This window comes from Epinephelus moara, chromosome 16 (genome assembly GCF_006386435.1).
Source record: "Epinephelus moara isolate mb chromosome 16, YSFRI_EMoa_1.0, whole genome shotgun sequence".
NCBI classification, from domain to species: domain Eukaryota; kingdom Metazoa; phylum Chordata; class Actinopteri; order Perciformes; family Serranidae; genus Epinephelus; species Epinephelus moara.
This window is the reverse complement of record NC_065521.1, coordinates 17,179,417-17,197,464: the sequence shown is the minus strand read 5'-3', so window position 1 is coordinate 17,197,464 and position 18,048 is coordinate 17,179,417. Positions and strand designations below refer to the sequence as shown.

Below are 18,048 nucleotides of genomic sequence, written 5' to 3'. Positions count from 1 at the left end.
CTTGCTATTAGGTTCAGAAGGTCATTATCATGTTGGCTATTATTGTTTATTGTTAAACCGAGACCTCTTGTGGCTGAAATAATTATGGTGGGAGCAAAAGAGGAAGTCGGGTAATGTAGTATAAAGAGCAAGAAAGTCTGTGTCAGATGGGAGTAATGAGGTGGTTTATGGGTCAACCAAACACAGGACTTCTGCCCAGGAGAGCAGGGTTTGTGTCTCGTGTGAAACCAAAAGTCAGTGCTGACTCATTGTCACGAGAGACTGTTGTTTCAAGTGACCTAACATGATATTTTTTTCTAAACCTAATTATGTAGTTGTTGTGCTTAAACATAACAGTGCTTCACAACGTTGAATATACAAACAGCCTGAACCTAAAAGTAGGTGTGGCAGGTCCTGTCTAACCCGTATCTATGAGGCTAAAAGACACAGATAACAAATCTTTTATAACAACAACCCTGTAATACTACATACTCTGATCATCAGAGGTACAGTAATATGTGTAAGGTTATATTGTTCCGTGCTGTATGGATCTGCATCAGTGTGATTGGATGTTACTGGATTCATAGTGAATGAGCCCAGGGGCACACTGCAAACAGCTGATGCCAATCAATACAATATAAGCGTGACTTCAGGGCTGTGCCTGAACTAACACTGTGCTTCACATGAATCAGTCCACATCATCTCTCTTTTTAATGCTCTGGATCTCCTTTATTGTTTTGTGTGCCAAGAGAAATGTTATCTCTGTTGACAGCTGCTCAAAGCCATAAATCTACCATCTGTATGTTGTGAAGATGTGAACTACTTAAAAAGAAAATCATAACTGGAGGTTTCAACTGTTGACCTGCGTAAATGGAGTTTACTGAGTTTAATGAAGATAGCTCAGTTGTCACATGACCTAAAAAGGAACACTGGTTATTTTATAATAGGCGGTCATACATGGAGGGAAGACTATTACCCATTTGTTCAAAGATCGTCTTCGGCGATGGCTGTGGATGACCTCCTGCTGTCCACTGGCTCCTAGTTAAAGACTTTAACCTCTGTGATTAGTTTTGATCTTCACAGGCAGCTGATGATATCTGTGTGCAATGTTTATTCAGTCTCTTGGTCCTCACTAAATTAGCTATGAATGTTGCATGTGATATCACACATAACTCCAGTTTTTCAAAGCCAGTGAACTACTGTATGTCACTACGAAGAGTCCACTTTCTTTGGGCATATAGAGCTGTGGTGACAGGGAGAAATAGAATGAATGAATCAATAAAGAAAAACAACTTTTTCATCTTGCATATTCCTTGTGGAAATATGTTTTTGTCCATTTCATTTTTTATATTATTTAGCCGAGTGAAGACTGCATTTTCTGTCCACTGTCCTTTCAGCTGCTCAGACTGCTGCTGAAAGGGACAGTTGGTTCTGAGGACAATGACGGCGGTTACAGAGCTTGAAGTTTCAAGTCTGGTGTGAATTTGGGGGAAAGAGGCTCTACTCCTCTTGGCTGTTAGTATTGCCACTGCAGTTATCGTATACCTGGACAGACCATAAAGTACTGCATCTCAAGGCTATATCTTGCCATATTTAAATGTGAGTCAGACTAAGAATTTGAAGAATTCAGTACAGAATTTCATCATTTTTTCAGATGTCATAAACCCTTTAAGAGCCCTTTAGAAATATTTTCGTGCCTTTACACTTTCATCTATCAAATAAAGGTGACAATGAAAAAATAATTATCATGTAAGTAGTTGAATTACTGACATCATGCTTTAATTGCACTGAAAGAACATCTCTGTTAACAGAATCTCCTTCAAGACTACTGCAGTCAGTTCCTGTTTTCCATACTACCACCACAACAGGCACTGCATGACATTTAGAATAAAGGCAGTACGTAAATGAATGATGGCCTATAGTATTGGATTATGGTGTTACATGTAAAAAATGTGCTCAGGGGAAATGTAAGCATTGACTGAACCACTATATGCTCTACTTTGTCTCGGAACGATGTGGACTTGCCAGCTCGTTGTGTATTCTATACCTTCCCGTCTATGATTGATTACAATTGTCTGAGGCTGACCAGCTTATTAATCGATTCAGCAAAACCTCCAAATCCCCTGTGGATCATTTAAAACAAAATGCTTTTTTTTACTTTTCCTGGGATGGCTGGAGAAGAGGTGCAGTGGGACTGATTGTAAATCATGTTCAGACACTACAAACTGCTCCTAAACTGTATGTTTGACTCTTTGAGTGCCCCTAATGCATTGACCACTATATAGAATTGTAGGCGGTGGTAAAAAGCACTCACTGCAGTACGTAAGTATCAAAGCTTTGTAGAAAATGTGACCTGTTTTCATATTGCTTTCAAAATTAAGTTTTCACACCGGTAATATATAGTTTCTTTGCACTTTAACTTTAATTGTAACAATGTCTGACTAAACCCCGGAAATGCAGTAACTACTAATCTAATGGAAGTTTTTCATCGGGTTGCAAACTGCTGCTGTTCCATGCTGTGAACAACTGTCATCAGACTCCCTGATGCTGCATGGCATCACCCGTGTTTCAATATGAATGGGATGGTATGGAAAAAGTAACTGCTTAAAGGAAAAGTACTTCCTTTAAGTACAAATACTTGGAAGGATAGAAACTTCTCAAATCCACCCTGCAGCAGCTCTCCCATTGTCGTTCCATATGTTCATTATGTTTCACACAAAATTCTCAAATTAACATTTTTAGGGTTTCTGGTATGAAACCCGGAGTGTGCCACTGCTGACACACGACTCCTGCCAACACAAGTCAGCTGTACAATCAGAGTTCTTGCTGCTGCTCTGTAGGTTGGACGTGCATTTTTATATGGCACACAGCATGCAAGAATGACAGCTAATTTTTAATTAAAGCCATCATGATACGGAGACTGCATAATAAGGTGTGTGTACACAGTCATATATAGATGCGTCTTTGGAAAGAACAGAGCCACCTAGATCACTCTAAACTTCCGCCTCGATAGTAAAGCCACCGCAGGTAACTAATTAAACAGGCATACTAACAGGAGTGGCTTATGTCACGCTTTTTAAATCATTCCTTGCTCTTGTTTTTTTGATTTTGGAAAAGCAATAAGTAAGGAATGATGTACACCTAGCTGGTCATTATGGTGAAATAAACCAAATACTGTTGTAAACCTGATCTTTTTCAATGATTTCAATAATTTGTTGATTTAAGAATGATTTCCTTGCTTCCACTATAGCCTATGATCAAAACTGCATCCATAGCAATGGTCTGCTATTCAGAAATAGCAAACAAAATTGTGCAATTAAAAAAGACTCTTAAGATGCTGAGTATCTCCTCACTACAGCCCCATGCACTTTACTTCAGCATATGGAGGAATCCAAAGCCCGACAGACCTGCGGCGCCTAGTTACAGTTGCTATGATTTAACAATCACTGTTTGTAGGGGGAATTCAGTGAGCGGTCAAATGTGAAATTGAATATGATAGGACAGCAGAATAACAAAAGTAGAACTATAAAGTCAAGTTTGAAAGCTTTTTATGATTAATTTTGTGATAGAGGAAATAAAATCATGAACTGAAATACTGAATGAAATTTAATAGATATTTTATTTTGAGTTTATTGATGCATAATCAGTTTCTGATGTTCCTCTAGATTAAATTGATTAATGTATTAAGTGCCTATGTTTACCAGCATACGACTGGTATTGCTTTTACTTTGTGAGTCTGTGAGTTTGTGTGTGAGTGTCATCATCACAAAACGTGGCCCTGGTGGCACCTATTGTTGTAGGATTGAGTACTTTGGCAGTTGTTTGGGTCTCTCTGTGGACAGATTTTGTCAACATGATAATATTACAACTGTGTGAGATGCAGCCATGAAACTTCACAGATGTGTTGATAGTTTGATGGATGAGCAAAGGCACAAGAAGAAGGGGGGGTTGAAAGTAGGGAAAGAACCATTGGTCTCCCAATTTATGACTCTCGTCGACATTCATTTTAAGTTGTGTATTGCTGAAGTGATCCCACTGCAAGATGGTGTCTGGTTAAACACTGTGATTATTATTGACACACTCCAGGCTCTATATTGTGACCATGGTAACAAAACTGTTCTTCTTCTGCATTTTTATTTGCACATGTTTAGAGTGGCAGTATGTCATTGATTTGCTGCATTACTAGTTGTACATTTCTTTTAGATTAAAAAAAACCAAACACATTCAGTCAAATATTCTCCTAAATCCATACTTGCGCATTCAACCTAATGAAAAATGTAAGTATTTGACCGTGGGTTTATTGGAACAGAATTGTAGGGCATATTTGAAAGCAAAAATCAAGTACTACTAAGACTTGTATGCTACTTTAAATATTATTATTTCTCTGTGGAGTTATAGAAAGGTTAATCAAGGTTGTTTCCGTATATGAAATCAGTAATAATCACGTCAGGGTCTGAACGCCCTGTGATCTCGTGTCTTCTTTCCATCACACAGCTGTCTGCCACCTCCACATCCCGAGCGGCCTTCTTGCAGTGCCTTCGTTGGGGGATTTGGTGCCCCTTCCAGGAGCCAGCTGACTGGAAGGGGGAAGAGATACAGCTTGTTTTGCAAGGAGGTGCAAAGCCAAACCCTCACGGAGTCATGGTCTACAGCACAGAGATGTCTGCCAAAACTCAGAGCCCTGCGCCACTCGCAGCTCCAGGCACAGCTCAGGTAGCACAATAGCACAGAGACATGTCTTTGTCGAAGGAACAAAATGTAAAGAATGCATTGAACGGTGTTAAGACAAGGTGCTATTTTCAGCACTCACACAGATGTTTCCCATAAGACAAAAACTTTCACATTACCTAAATTGTTTTTTGGGGCATTATGTGGTGCATTAAGATAAGCTGTCTCCATTGGTACGCCCTTATACAGCACAAGGTCAGATTACATCATCCTTTAAAGTTCTGCACTGTAAATCATCATCACAGTTTACAGCACACTTGTAGGGAAATAATTGTCTGCAAGTCAGATCTTTTTAGTGACGGTATCAAGCATTTCAAAGGGTGCAAAAGTCGTCATCTTGTGATGACTTAACTTTTCACACTTTAGCTGTGAATTTTCACACAGCTCAGATTGTTGAAAATAACTACACGTCACCGACACATATCTCCCTCTTCTGTCTGCTATCCCATTCATTCCAGTTGTGTCCTTCATTGCACAATGTGAACTGTTAATTCTCCAACAGCTTTTTTTTTGTGTTACTGAAATGTGTGAAACTTTCTCCTCTCACTCAGGCGAAGGATACCATAACGTTTCGGCTGTCGTCCAGTCTGGAAAGGAAGGCATCGAGCCCAAAGGCATCTCTGAAGACAAAGCAGGAGAATGTGTCACGTCAGAGAAAATCACCTTCATCACCTTCACAGGGTAAATCATGTAATCCATAATAGCTTTTTAAGTACATAAATTAATTACTTGGAAAGGAATAGGAGCACGCTAATGTAAGAGTTTTCCTCCAAGAAGGATGTGAGAGGCTTTTTACTGCTTAAAAAGGACCCACAGTTTTGTTTCCCTTTTTTCTTCATTGGAACGGAAAGTGTGTGGTCTGTTTCTGCAAATTGTTTTCTGGGCGCACCTCAAGTGTGCGGCAACACCCAGGTGTAATCAGCCAAAGTTCTAAGCAGCAAGCACCAAACACAGCCTGTCCTCTGCATATGATGCAGCCCCCACCTCTGCAGTGTTATCTCAATTGCACCACCTGCTCTCTGCATGATTAGAACGCTTCATGATTGGGGTCTGAGGGGAATAAAAGGATAAACTCAAAGTGCTTGGAGAAGACTTTGGCAGTCCATTAGGGCCTCTTGATCTTGAACAGGACTGACTTTGCGTCTTCATGCTCATGTCTGCCCTGAGAGAGGAACTTTGGCCTCAACATAGTACTTTCACTCTTTAGATACTCACTAAATTGTGTCTTTAAAGGTGAATACGAATAGATGTTCTAATTATTTTCATTTTTAGTCAGTGATAGCTCGTATTAGTACCAAAATTATTCAGTATCCTATTCAAGTCTTTGGCTCTAGGAATGGCAATGTTGGCGTGTCAGTTGGTCCACTACTTTGGTTCAGACTGAAATATCTCAACAGCCACTGGGTGGTTTGCCAGGAAATTTTGTATAAACATTCATGATGTCCAGAGGATTAATCCCAATTACTTTGGTTATCCTCCAGCTTTGCCGCCAGCAGGTCAGAGTTTTAATTTATTCTATGAAATATCTGCATCTACTGGGCAAGTTGGCACAAAATGTTGAACAGATATTCATGTATCCCAGAGGATGAATCCCTTTACTTTGATGATCCCTTAGCTTTTTTCTCTTACACCACTGTGAAGTTTACTTTTGTGGTTTTAAGTGGAATGCCACAACAGGACTGCTAATGCAGCATACACATTCATGACCCCTTCAGATTACTTATGTGATCCCCAGATTTATTTAGTGTTTTACAAACCAAGGAATCAAACACGAGGAAATGAACACACTGGGGCGACAATGACACTCTGGTAACTGAATGGGGGAAACACTGGGCTTTAAATACATAAGAGTTCATTACTAAGTACACACAGGTGAGTGGAACAAGACACAGGTGAAACACATGAGGTGATTAACAAAGGCGGGAAAACTCAGGAAGTAAAAGAAACACTAAACACAACGAGAGCACATTTGAATATAAAACAGGAAGTGGACGCAAACATGAGCATAAACTTGACAGAATATCACACGTAACTAATATATTTTAAGTCCTTAGTTTGCTCATTCTGTTTCTGCCTCTTGGTGAAAAGCAAATAATTAAGTACGTAAAGCATGATATTTCCTCTCAGATTATGTAATGAAATAAAAAAGTGGCAGCAAATATTTTTACAGTTTGAACATAGGGTTGAATTCTTAGCCTTGGGAATTCTCGCTCATTTACAACCTGTATTTAGATTTTCACGGTTATTTATTAAACCATGAGGAGTGGGAATCACCAGATCTCCCACATATGCTGAATACTGCAATAACAGATATTGCAATCTATTACAATTTTTCAACTTCAAATTATGTCCCCAAAAGAAAACTTTGTCAACATCTGTTATATTAAAAGATGAAGTTTTCAGTCTGTTCATCTCACTTCAGTAATTTTTATTGCAGCAAAATGTATCTGGTAGACTGAAAAGAGAATTGATCTTATTATTCCAGTAGGCTGCCAAAAGTTTAATTTGTATTTCCAACATAAAAAATATATGTAATAAAAAGATTGATACCTAGCATCTGTGTATCAATACAATATTATCATCAAGACTAGACTGAATCAATTCCCCCCACCCCCATAAACCACCCTGTAATCCAGTGGTGAACTGCAGTGGGTTTTGGGCCATTTAACATTTTGTATGATTATCCATCTTTTGACACACAGTAGAAACCAGTGGTTACTGTTGCTGTAATCCCACAAAGAAAGGCCACTGTTCCCTCAGGCTTACAGAGGTCTTGGCAGAATCTTGTTTTAGTATCTGGAATGAAAAGAAACCTTGGAAATCCAGATTTGAGAGGGTTTTGTGTGTTACTCATCCGGCTGAAGTCATAATCCTGCTTTGTGCGACAAACCCCACTTCCCCTGAGTGTAAGTGTACATAATTATAATGTTCTGATGTATTGATTGTATTCTAAAGTCTGACTCCCCACAATTTTTCTAACCTTTATAACCAACTTTGATTCTCCGCATTCTCTATGCTTCCTTAAACTTTGTTTATCGTTGTGCCGGTAAATCACAAAGTTTCTAAAGAAATATACCTCGTTGGACTCAATTACAAGACTCCCAGTGACAATGACATACTGTTTATCCATTTAAGTGAGATCACTGTAGCAGAACAGCTTTAGTGTGCATTTCAAATACATTTTTGTAGCAGCCACTTGTGTCACTACGCATATTGGCTGTTCTTTGCTTTCTATAAGTGCAGTGATTAAGAATGTGAAAATAAACCTGAACCAAGTCTCTGCTTTTTTCCCCCTTCAGATTTTAAGGGGGTTATCAGCATATGCTACTGAATTTCTCTAACAGAAGCATTTTTATTCCATCGCTCCCAATTAGGCATGACCGTTCCACGATATCCTTCCAAAAATAACTCCTGAACCCCAAGCTTTAAAGAGGCCTCCCACTGAAACAAAGTTCTTATTAAATATTCCACATCCCGCTCACAGCCAAAGATAAATGATGTGCCACTGTCTGCATCTCTTACTGAAGCCCAAACTGCTGATTTGCTCTGTGTCTGTCAGTGAATTGATTAAAAGTGTAGTAAACACTACACACAGCCACTCAATCCCCATGACAGCAGAAAGAACTTGAGTGGACCCCGGTCGTATACTCGATGATTTCCCCACTAATGATGCTGTTAACTTATCTTGGGAGAGAAGAATAGCGTTGATCAGGGCCTACTTCATGGGCGTGTGGAGAAGGCTTTTGGAAAAGTCTATTAATGACATTTTAATCAGTGTTCAAGTGTCCTCAGAGGATCGCCAAAGAAGCCTGAATTATTTGGGCTAGTGTTCAGAAGAGAATGGTATCATGAATCTCTGTCATTCTTTGATTTCAGCGCCTTAATCATCCTTGACTTTGTTTTTGTGTGTATGGGCGTATGGACATGCCAGTATGTGTGCTGCGTTCTATTGTAGACAGCTTATTTAGACAAATATGACATTTATAGCCAGTCTGTAGTAGGGCTAGGCAGTACATGAATATTATATCAATATAATGATAATAGATTAGATATCGTCATAGATTTTAAATGTAGAAATATAAGTGTTGTCTTATCCTGGTTTTATAGGCTGCATTACAGTGAAGTGATGTGATTTTCTGATCTCATCAGACTGTTCTGGCTGTTCTTTTATTTGCCTTTACCCATCAAGTCAATCTATGAATTTATTTGTCACATGAAGTCATATAAAATACAATTCTAGTGAATTGTAATCATTATATCCGCATTACTGATGACTATATATTAGGACTACACATGACTCAGAATTATGTTAAACAAATCCAGCAAGACATTCAGGGTGACAGTGATGTTCACCTTATATAGTAAACAAGTCAAGGTTAGCCCCCTGAGCTAATGCATACTAACTACGCTAACACCAGATCTGAAATGTTCAACAACACTATTATAAAAAGCTACAGACTGTATTTTGTGTTTCATTGAGCTGTAAATTCACCACATCTAATCAAGAGGCAGAAGATATTCATCTCAGAGCCTGAACAGGCAAAGCCTCCGGGCTGTTGCCTTTGTGTCACTCAGAGTCACCCTGGCTCTGGGTCTGCAGCTGCCTGTACTGGAGAGCAGTGTGAAGGTGATGAGTGCTCTCTCTGCAGCTCAATCTGGGGACCAAAACGACATCCCTCCACAAACATATAAATAGGATTGCTCTACTTGAAGAACCTCCGTCAGCTGAGGGGTCTCCAACCAATGATTTGAATCTTCTACTTAACCCAATTAGCAATCAAAAATCTCATTGTGTAAATATTTTGTGACAGCCTCGATAGTCAAACCTTATGCATGTATATCTATTAGTGTGGAAAGCTCACAGCACTTTTCAACCTTTGAATCAGTCATTTGATAGAAAGAAACAAGCCACACATAACCTCTTGAAAAGGCTCAGGAAAAACAGGTTTGAACCCAAAAGCATTTCTCTGACACCAGTATATTACAATAGAAGTCAAAACCAGGCTGGCAGGGAAAATGAGGCAATAAGTAGATCAGGCTGGAGAGCGTTCAAAAGGCAGGCTGGGGGTCATAACAGGTACAACTCAGGCAGGCAGAGAAAATAGCTAGAACGCTAATGCTGCATTCACACTAAATCAGGCGTTGCCACGAAATGGCCAGAACTTACATTCATTTGAATGTGGGTAGTTTGTCTAGGCTGTGGTGGTGGGGCCGCAGGGGTTGAAAGAGTTGAAACAGAATCAGATTTTAGAGAAACTCAACCCAAGCTCATGTGTACTATCCTACAAAGGAGAGAACTTGCTTTGTTTGTTTGTGCGCATGTCTTTTGTGGCAGTAAAGATGCCACAGTAACGATAATCAAAAGGAATTCTACAGAGCTTTTAAGCAAACATAAACAAACTTACCAAAGACAGATACTCAGTTGCAGAGATGGTGAGATTGATTTTCACAGGTGGTCTCCTCCTCCACTTTCCCACAAATGGGCCATTTAAGGGACACTCCCACACCACTGCACAACCCTGCAGCTAAACACCGCAACACCTGATTTGGTATGAATGCAGCCTGAGGCAGAAGGACAGTAGATGATGCGGCAGGGAATGTATGGAAGTGGGGCGATAAATATGTAACTGGGCTGATGGGCAAGTGAGAACAGGTGTGCAGGTGGGCAGGGGAGGTGATGGTGTATGACTGGAACACAGAATCTGAAATGACAGAAGAGTTAGTGCATGGCATCGTAAAAATGTGAAACCTCTAAGTTAGTCATGATGGACACCGCCATGAGGATGGAGTCCATACATTTTCATTAATGTAAAATTTAGCTACAGCACCCATGGCTGTTTACATAACCATCACACATCACTTGCTGCTTTAATGATAAACTGGGAGGGGTAAAATATGGAGGCAGTCTTGCTGTTTTGACACAGATGCTCATCAGTGAATTTTAATGATGCATCGTTTTTCCATATTTAAATACATTCTTCCTCAATCCCCGGTGTCTTGTGCACATATAGGTGCTTGTATCCATCTCTTGTACATCTGCTAGTTTGCCCAGCTGTCAGGAAGGCCTCTCATTGATCATGAATTAACAGCCAATTGCGTGTCAGTCCAGCTAATGAGGTGAAACACATTCTCCATCGGAGACGTAAAACAGGGAGGAAACGGAAAGCCCTAAAAACAAAATGGCTGCCTGGGGGTTGAGGAGGGGGGAATGCCAGAGCCCATTTTGTGACATAGAGCCAGACCGTTCTGCTCTGTGTCCACTCTGTGTGCATGTAGTCTGAGCAGATGGGAGCTACAGTAAGACACCCCAGGCAACTGAAGCAATTTCCAAAAGGCCAGTCAAGCCCAGCACAGAGAGCGAGAAAGAGTGGGAGAGGAGGACAAAGAGATGCCGGAAAGCCTTTCATTTCAGTATTACCATGGCTACCAACCAAAAACCTCAGGAAGCATTGTTAGACTTTAAACTCAGTGTGACATCTAAATCCAACTCTGCCTCCTGATCTGTGTGAAATTGGATAGATTCGTCACTGATTGTAAGTACTTTTGGTATCCCAGCGCTGAGTGGAGTTATTTACTGTGCTGAAGTTATGCAGTACACATTGTCACCATATATTCTTCATACCTCAGGAAGCCACCTGAGTGCAAATCCAATCAACAAGAAAGCAGTCTGCAAAAATGACATCATGCTGTCAACTTCCATTCCCTCTCACAAGCTGATATTCCATTAAATGTCTAAGCACACTGTACAATTAACAGTGCTGGCAGGTACTCAGAGCTTAGGGAAGCATGTTGATAATTGAGCTTGGTTAAACACTGAACTGAGCTGTTTGCACATTGCCAAGTGATGTACAGATGTAGACAACAACAAGAACACATAAAGGGGATAAACGTTACATGTAGTTCATGCTTATTTGTTAGTTTACACTTTACAAGGTGGATATACAGTTTGTTTTTCATCTAAATCTTCTTTTGTTTTGCTTGTGTTTTTCAGCTCAGAAATATATTCCACCAGCTTCCCCTCCAGAATCTCCTCAAGGCCCCGGGGTAAGACACCTTGTCACCTACACAACTTAAAGTACTGACTAAACCCTAAGTGCTAAAACAGCTAGAGCTGTGACAAAAGGGCGTCTGGTGTTCCCTTTTTTCACTGAAAGCAAATCTACACCGCAAGCGTTGTAGCTGCTTTTGTACTCATTTCTCTCTTGAAGAAAAAATAAACTCCTGCTATCAGTGCATCCATGCAGGATCACCTTTGCTAATCATCTGTCATTTAAAGCTGCATGAAGGGATTTCTGTATGCTTTTTTGGCCACTTAGAGTAGCAGAACAAGCTGAAAATACAACATCTGACATATTAGCATCTTATGAAGTTATAGCTGGCACACAGTAATTTATTTACACATCCAGCACACACAAGATTAACATTCATTTGGAGCTGTGTTTCTGTCTGCTTAATACAGAATTCCCTCTCCTTTTCTCAGTTGTGGTAGATCTGACTAAAGTAAATGTCTGACTTTCTTGTCCAGCTCATCACTGACTTTGTCTGTCTGTTGTTCTGAGGTTGGCAGGTAGTGTACAGTGGGTTTATCAAAACTTTGTTACCAAAAACAGCAAAACAAGGTTGATGGGAGCAGAGTTTGAAACTCTGAAAACCAAAACAATAAGCTCAAAGAGGCAAAAATGCTCTGCAGAGCTGGGGGAACCACAGAGTCTGCTGATGATTTTCTGTGGCTTCACCATGATCATATCACACATTGTCATTTGATCCCTTGTCAGTATAATAAGTATTGATTAGTGAATCTCTAAAGCGATAGTGCACCCAAAAATGAAAATTCAGCCATTATCTACTCACTAGGGCTGTACCCTAATATTCGGATATTCGAATTTTCGTTATGAAAATTTGGTATTCGATATTCGTTTTTTTATTTACTTTTTTTTTTTTTTTTCAACATATTTTTTTGGTGCTAAATGTAGTCTTTTTGTTGTTGGTAAATGTAGGTTATCAATAAAACTCAAAACTTTTAAATTGCATTGTTAAAAATGTGAAAATATAGTATCGCCTACCAACTGAGCTTGTGCGCACAGCACGCTTGAGCGCATCCATCAGAGGCTGTGGATCAATGCCAAGTTTTACCACTTTATCACTATTCCCTCTAACTTGTAGCTGTTTTTTTCGTTATCTTTTGAATTTAATATGAATTATGGAACCATTTTTGTCAACGTTTGTTTCCCCCGTTTTGTACAATAAATTTCTTTTGGAGTGCGTGACACAAGTGTGTTTTGAAAACGATCGCGGACTGTCACCTGCTCAATGCATCAGTACCTTCGGATGCCATGACAGTAATAGATTATAGATTAATAGATTATAATAATAATATCAAAATATCATTTACAGACCGATTTAACAGACGATCACTGCTGCCCGACCCGCAGGTTCATTTGCGGGTCCCGCGGGTTACGGGTCGACCCGCGCATCACTACTCAGCTCAGTCTATAAATGCTGTACACAACAGTAAGGCTATAGACATTATATTCTATTCAGGCCGGCAGAACCAGCAGCGCATCGGCTCTACAGTGCACGGCACTGCTGATTAACCATTTTATTGCAGCACAGAGTGTCTGCCAGCAACCAATGACTTGCAGAGGCTTCCTACAACTTGTTTCAACGGTTCTGATTTAATCAGAAGACAAATTAAACAGGATGACTAGCCAATGTGAAAATCAAAAGAAAGCATAGAATAATGTACTGAAGGAGACTGTTGTGCCATCACATTTTTTTGTGGTTTGACAGCAAAGATCCAGTCACCGCTGTGCAAAACTCCACAATACAATTAGGTCCGAAAAACCCCCGGAGTCTCGTTTGTAGTGATCCAAGTGTCCTGAAGCCTCGCCATAAAAAGTTGCTTGCGCATGAGACCAGCGAAAGCACGTGAACACACATGAACGCGGTGCCCATGTCTCACTGTCTCACGCAAGCGCGCACACGTAAGCACGGTTCACAGAGAGGCAGTTAGAGCTACAGGCTACAATGAGGCTAAAAACAGAGTTCAAATAACGTATTTCCAAACATTTTTTTATGTCACTTCAATGTGACAACTTTGAGCATTCCATTAGTTTTTACTGTCTCTCTTGGATGACATACACTTTTGGTAATGAGAGAATTTCAAGCATCCCTATATTATATGTATATATAAATTTGTCTGGGTTATGTGAACTGCATATATATTCTAATGCTCACACAGAGAAAAAAAAGGTGTTGTGGAGTGTTGTTCCTGTGGGCTCCGGTGCCTGATGGAGCCAACAACAACCCTGCCCTTAATTAAGGGTTATGTTTACAGTTGAAACGCTAGGGTCTAGGTACCATGTCTGAAAGGTTATTCTTGGTTCCAGAGGCACCATACCTAAAGTGCAGAGGTGGAAAGTAACTAATTACATTTACTCACGTTACTGAATTGAGTAGTTTTTTGTGTAATTTGTAATTTTTAACAAACGAAAATGGTTTTCTCATGTTGCACCGTCAAAAGTACTTTCCTTTCCACTGCATAGACAGCCCAGTTTTATAAAAAGACCATCTTACCAGCAGTGAAATACTATATAGTCATTTATCAAGTGAAACCAGCTTTATGTAAATTATAAATTGAATAATCTCTCACCACTGCCAGACAAAATAGAATTCATATCTTCAGGCTTTGATAACTTTTGAAGAGTATTTTCACATATTTCTTTGCCATTTTATTGACTTAACAGTGAATAGATTCCCCCCAAAAAACAAGCTTTATCTATTAATAATATATAATTTGCTTCCTGGGCGGCTGTGGCTCAGAGGTAGAGCGGGTCGTCCACCAATCAAAAGATCAGCGGTTCGATCCCGGGCTCCTCCAGGCTGCATGTCGAAGTATCCTTGAGCAAGATCTGGACCGCAAATTGCTTCTGATGGCTGTTCCATCAGTGTGAATGGGTGAACATGACTCGTAGTGTAAAAAGCGCTTTGAATGGTCACTAGATGACTAGAAAGGCGCTATACAAATGCAGGTCCATTTACCATTTACCATTCCTCAGCTGCAGCTTTATTTACAGCTGTTATTCATTATTGCATAAAAGCAAGAATTCAATTTAAATTGCTCAGTAGATCCACATTTTGATCCTTTCACTATGGTTCTCTAGAAATAATGTGTTCAGAGCTTTAGGCTCTTGGTAAAGCTGCAAATGTCTCACCTCATGTTCAGGTGTAAATTAAAAATGTAAATACTTCACAGTGTGAAGTAGGTATCTGAAAAAAGTTCCTTTGTAAGTGTTTCACAATATAGGCTTCATATATTGCTTGTGTGCGCTATTAAATGTTCAGAATCAATAAATACTGTGGATCAGAGAAATAAAGAAAAGATAAAGGCTGCATACACATAGAAGAATTTTTGTTCCAGACCGTGATCCTGAATTAGTGATGAAACGTGTCTTTTCTTCTGCTTTACCACTGAGAGAAAAAAACATGAAAGTGTGCAAATGCTGCCTGGCTCTTGCCTGTACTTAATGATATGAATGGATCCAGTTAGCAGCTGACCTGGAGTGATTCCTGGCTGGATGACAGGATCAGGAAGCCCCTCTAGCAGTTCCCTCTACATGGATGCAGCTCCCCTTCCGCGCTCTTTAGACAAAGCTCATAAATCTTGACTAACCCACAGTCATGCTGTGTCTGGTTTGTCGACAGAAACTGCAGGTCGAGCGTGTATGCGTTTTTAGTAAAAATGTCAGGAATAATGCATTATCTGTCCCAGATCTCTCGGCAATAATGTGATTAGGAGGCATAATTGGCATCGTTTAATCATTTGACTCACCTGTATGAGATTTCAGAAAGATTGTCTATCAAAACATCCTGCAGCCAGAGTTTTACTGATTATGTATGCAGCTGGCTTGGCAAAGGAAAAATGGAAGTGTGTGGGTGTGTGTCTGTTGAAAATGTTATTCTTGGTGAAAGACAACAAGATATCTATGTGTGTCAATCACGGAACGGTTAAATCAGCACAGAAACCTGGGAAATAGGAGCGGCACTGATGATGATAATCACGCCTAGTTGCATTAAATCAGATTAAATGTCACATTAGCATCAGTGTATGTTGGAGGCTTCCCGCAGGCAACTGATATAGCACTGATCAATCCTACAATAACTATGTCATAAATTTAACTGCACCATAATCATCCACCCATCGCATCTGAGGTGGGCGACGATGACTGACTCACATCCCGTTCTTAATAAAATACCAACATCAACCATATGTACCAGCAGTGTGTGTCGCTGTGTGTGTATTTTGTGTGTCTGCTCATCCTGACTAAGCTAAGCTACCGTTACCATCATCCTTCAGCCTGAGCGGAGGTTCCGGTGGAGGCTGGGAGTTGTGATGGATGCTGCTTTCTCAGTATGAGGCCAGGGACACACACACGCACACACACACACACAGATACAGACACACACACTAACATTGTGCCACAGAGCGGAGGAGGAGAGAGATCAGGTCTGTTACAGTGTCAGCTCTCTGGGCCAATATGAGCCACAGTCTGTATCGTCGACTCATTTTTAAATTGAACCAACAGGGGCTGGGAGCTGTGGGAGCGCAGCACCCATGAACTCTACAAATCGACCCTCATTTTGATTAAGCAGCGAAGGCGGTGGAAGCCTGCAAGTGGGCAGCTCCCTGTGGCTAACAAGAGACGACTGTGGTCATACTGGGCAGCTCTTTGGGGATGACATTAGAGAATGGTGGTGCTTAGCTGGATATACCGCTGTGCATGTACAGAGCCTGTTTTCACCTCTTAATTCCCAAAACATCTGGTGTATCAAACAAGCAGAATTACTTTAAAACAAAAATATATTATTTTCAGTGTGTGCTGCTTGAATGATCCAACGAGTTTTTCCATTGCCAAGGAGTCGATGTTTATATAATATTTCCAAGGTTTAAGGGTTAACGTTCAGCCATATATTCCCAAAAGGAACAAGCAATTAACTTTGCACCAAAGGTGAAGCACAAGTTGTAAGACAGGAAGGAAAACATTTATCTAAAGTGTGAATATTGCAAAAACAGTAACCGCAAGAAGCAATTACAGCATAATGACACATTGAATTCAAAGAGATCATCATTAGGTGACCTTACTGAGAGCAATTGGAATGGAGCCACAAGTAAATGAAGTCTGGAAACTGACTCATTATTAGCCATGGTAGGCCACTGGTCACACCAGACCGCGATAGGGCTGTGGCTATCAGTAAGGGTGAGTCTTATAAGATTGAGCTCTTTCTTTGTTCAAAAGTTGCTTGCGTTGAAACTGCACTAACTATTTTTTTATACAAATATCATTAAGAGGAGCAGTGTGTAGGATTTTGTGGCATGCAGCGGTGAGGATTGCAGATTGCAACCAGCTCAAACTTCTCCTATATGCCAAATGTGAACTCCCAGGTTAGGATTCCTTCAGTGTTCATTGGTGTTAGCAGATTTTTACTTGGAGCTGAATAATTCACAGAGGTCTTGTAATTTCTAAAACCAGCTCTTATCCATCTGATTTCCAGCCACAGTAAAAAAAAAAAAAAAAAGGTAGTGACTAGCTGGCGAAGTGTGTGAAATATCCAGCAGCTGTAGAGCTAGGATTTGGTAGAGTTGAACCCAAGCAAAAATGATAGTTATCTATTAGTAAATACAACTGTAAATGACTGCTGATGTTGCTCTGTCTGCCAAATGTGTAAATAGACATAGATTAGCTAACGTGCGTTAAGGAGTTACAGATGTTTCCAGAATGTTGCTCCGCTCTCAAGTGGCCAAAAAATGAATAACAGCAGCTTTAAGTCCAAAGCAGATGTATCTGATAATATGATCATCTAGAATATACTCATACTGAGAAAATAGGGGTGTAAAGCAGCAGCCATTAGCGCCCTGGCTGTTCAGTGTGCACAGCATAGACATCCATCTGATGGCTATCCAGGATTCTGCATAAAGAATTGCAACAGAAAACACTGTGTGAAGACATGCCACTGCTGTTGGCAGTTACCCTACAATTCATCACGACTCTAGTGTTGCTGCAAAATTCACAAATAGTCTCTGTGTCTCTCCCTGTCTGTCTGTCTCCTACTCTTTTAAAGATACTGTTATAAAAATACACTTGTTTCAATCCTAAAATGATTTTGCCTGTTCGACAAAAAAAAAAAAAAATCTCTCCTCTTCAACATGACTGTCAAGTGCTGATTAATCAATGGCATCCTGCTCTGAAATGGCTCTGTAAACAAGCCGTACGCTCCGGCTCTGTCTGTAGGCATTGTTGGATCTGACAACTTTCTCTCGCTTGCATAAATTATTGATCCTTG

At 40.2% G+C, this 18,048-nt stretch overlaps 1 protein-coding gene across 1 annotated transcript in view; it reads left to right on the top strand.

Moving 5' to 3' along the window:
* Window positions 1-18,048, top strand: part of nphp4 (nephronophthisis 4) — a 229,400-nt gene that overhangs the window by 108,182 nt on the left and 103,170 nt on the right. The window contains exons 10-12 of the mRNA XM_050066031.1: window positions 4,474-4,692; window positions 5,259-5,388; window positions 11,699-11,751. Coding sequence (XP_049921988.1) covers window positions 4,474-4,692; window positions 5,259-5,388; window positions 11,699-11,751 — 402 coding nt within the window. The remainder of the gene's footprint in view (window positions 1-4,473; window positions 4,693-5,258; window positions 5,389-11,698; window positions 11,752-18,048) is intronic.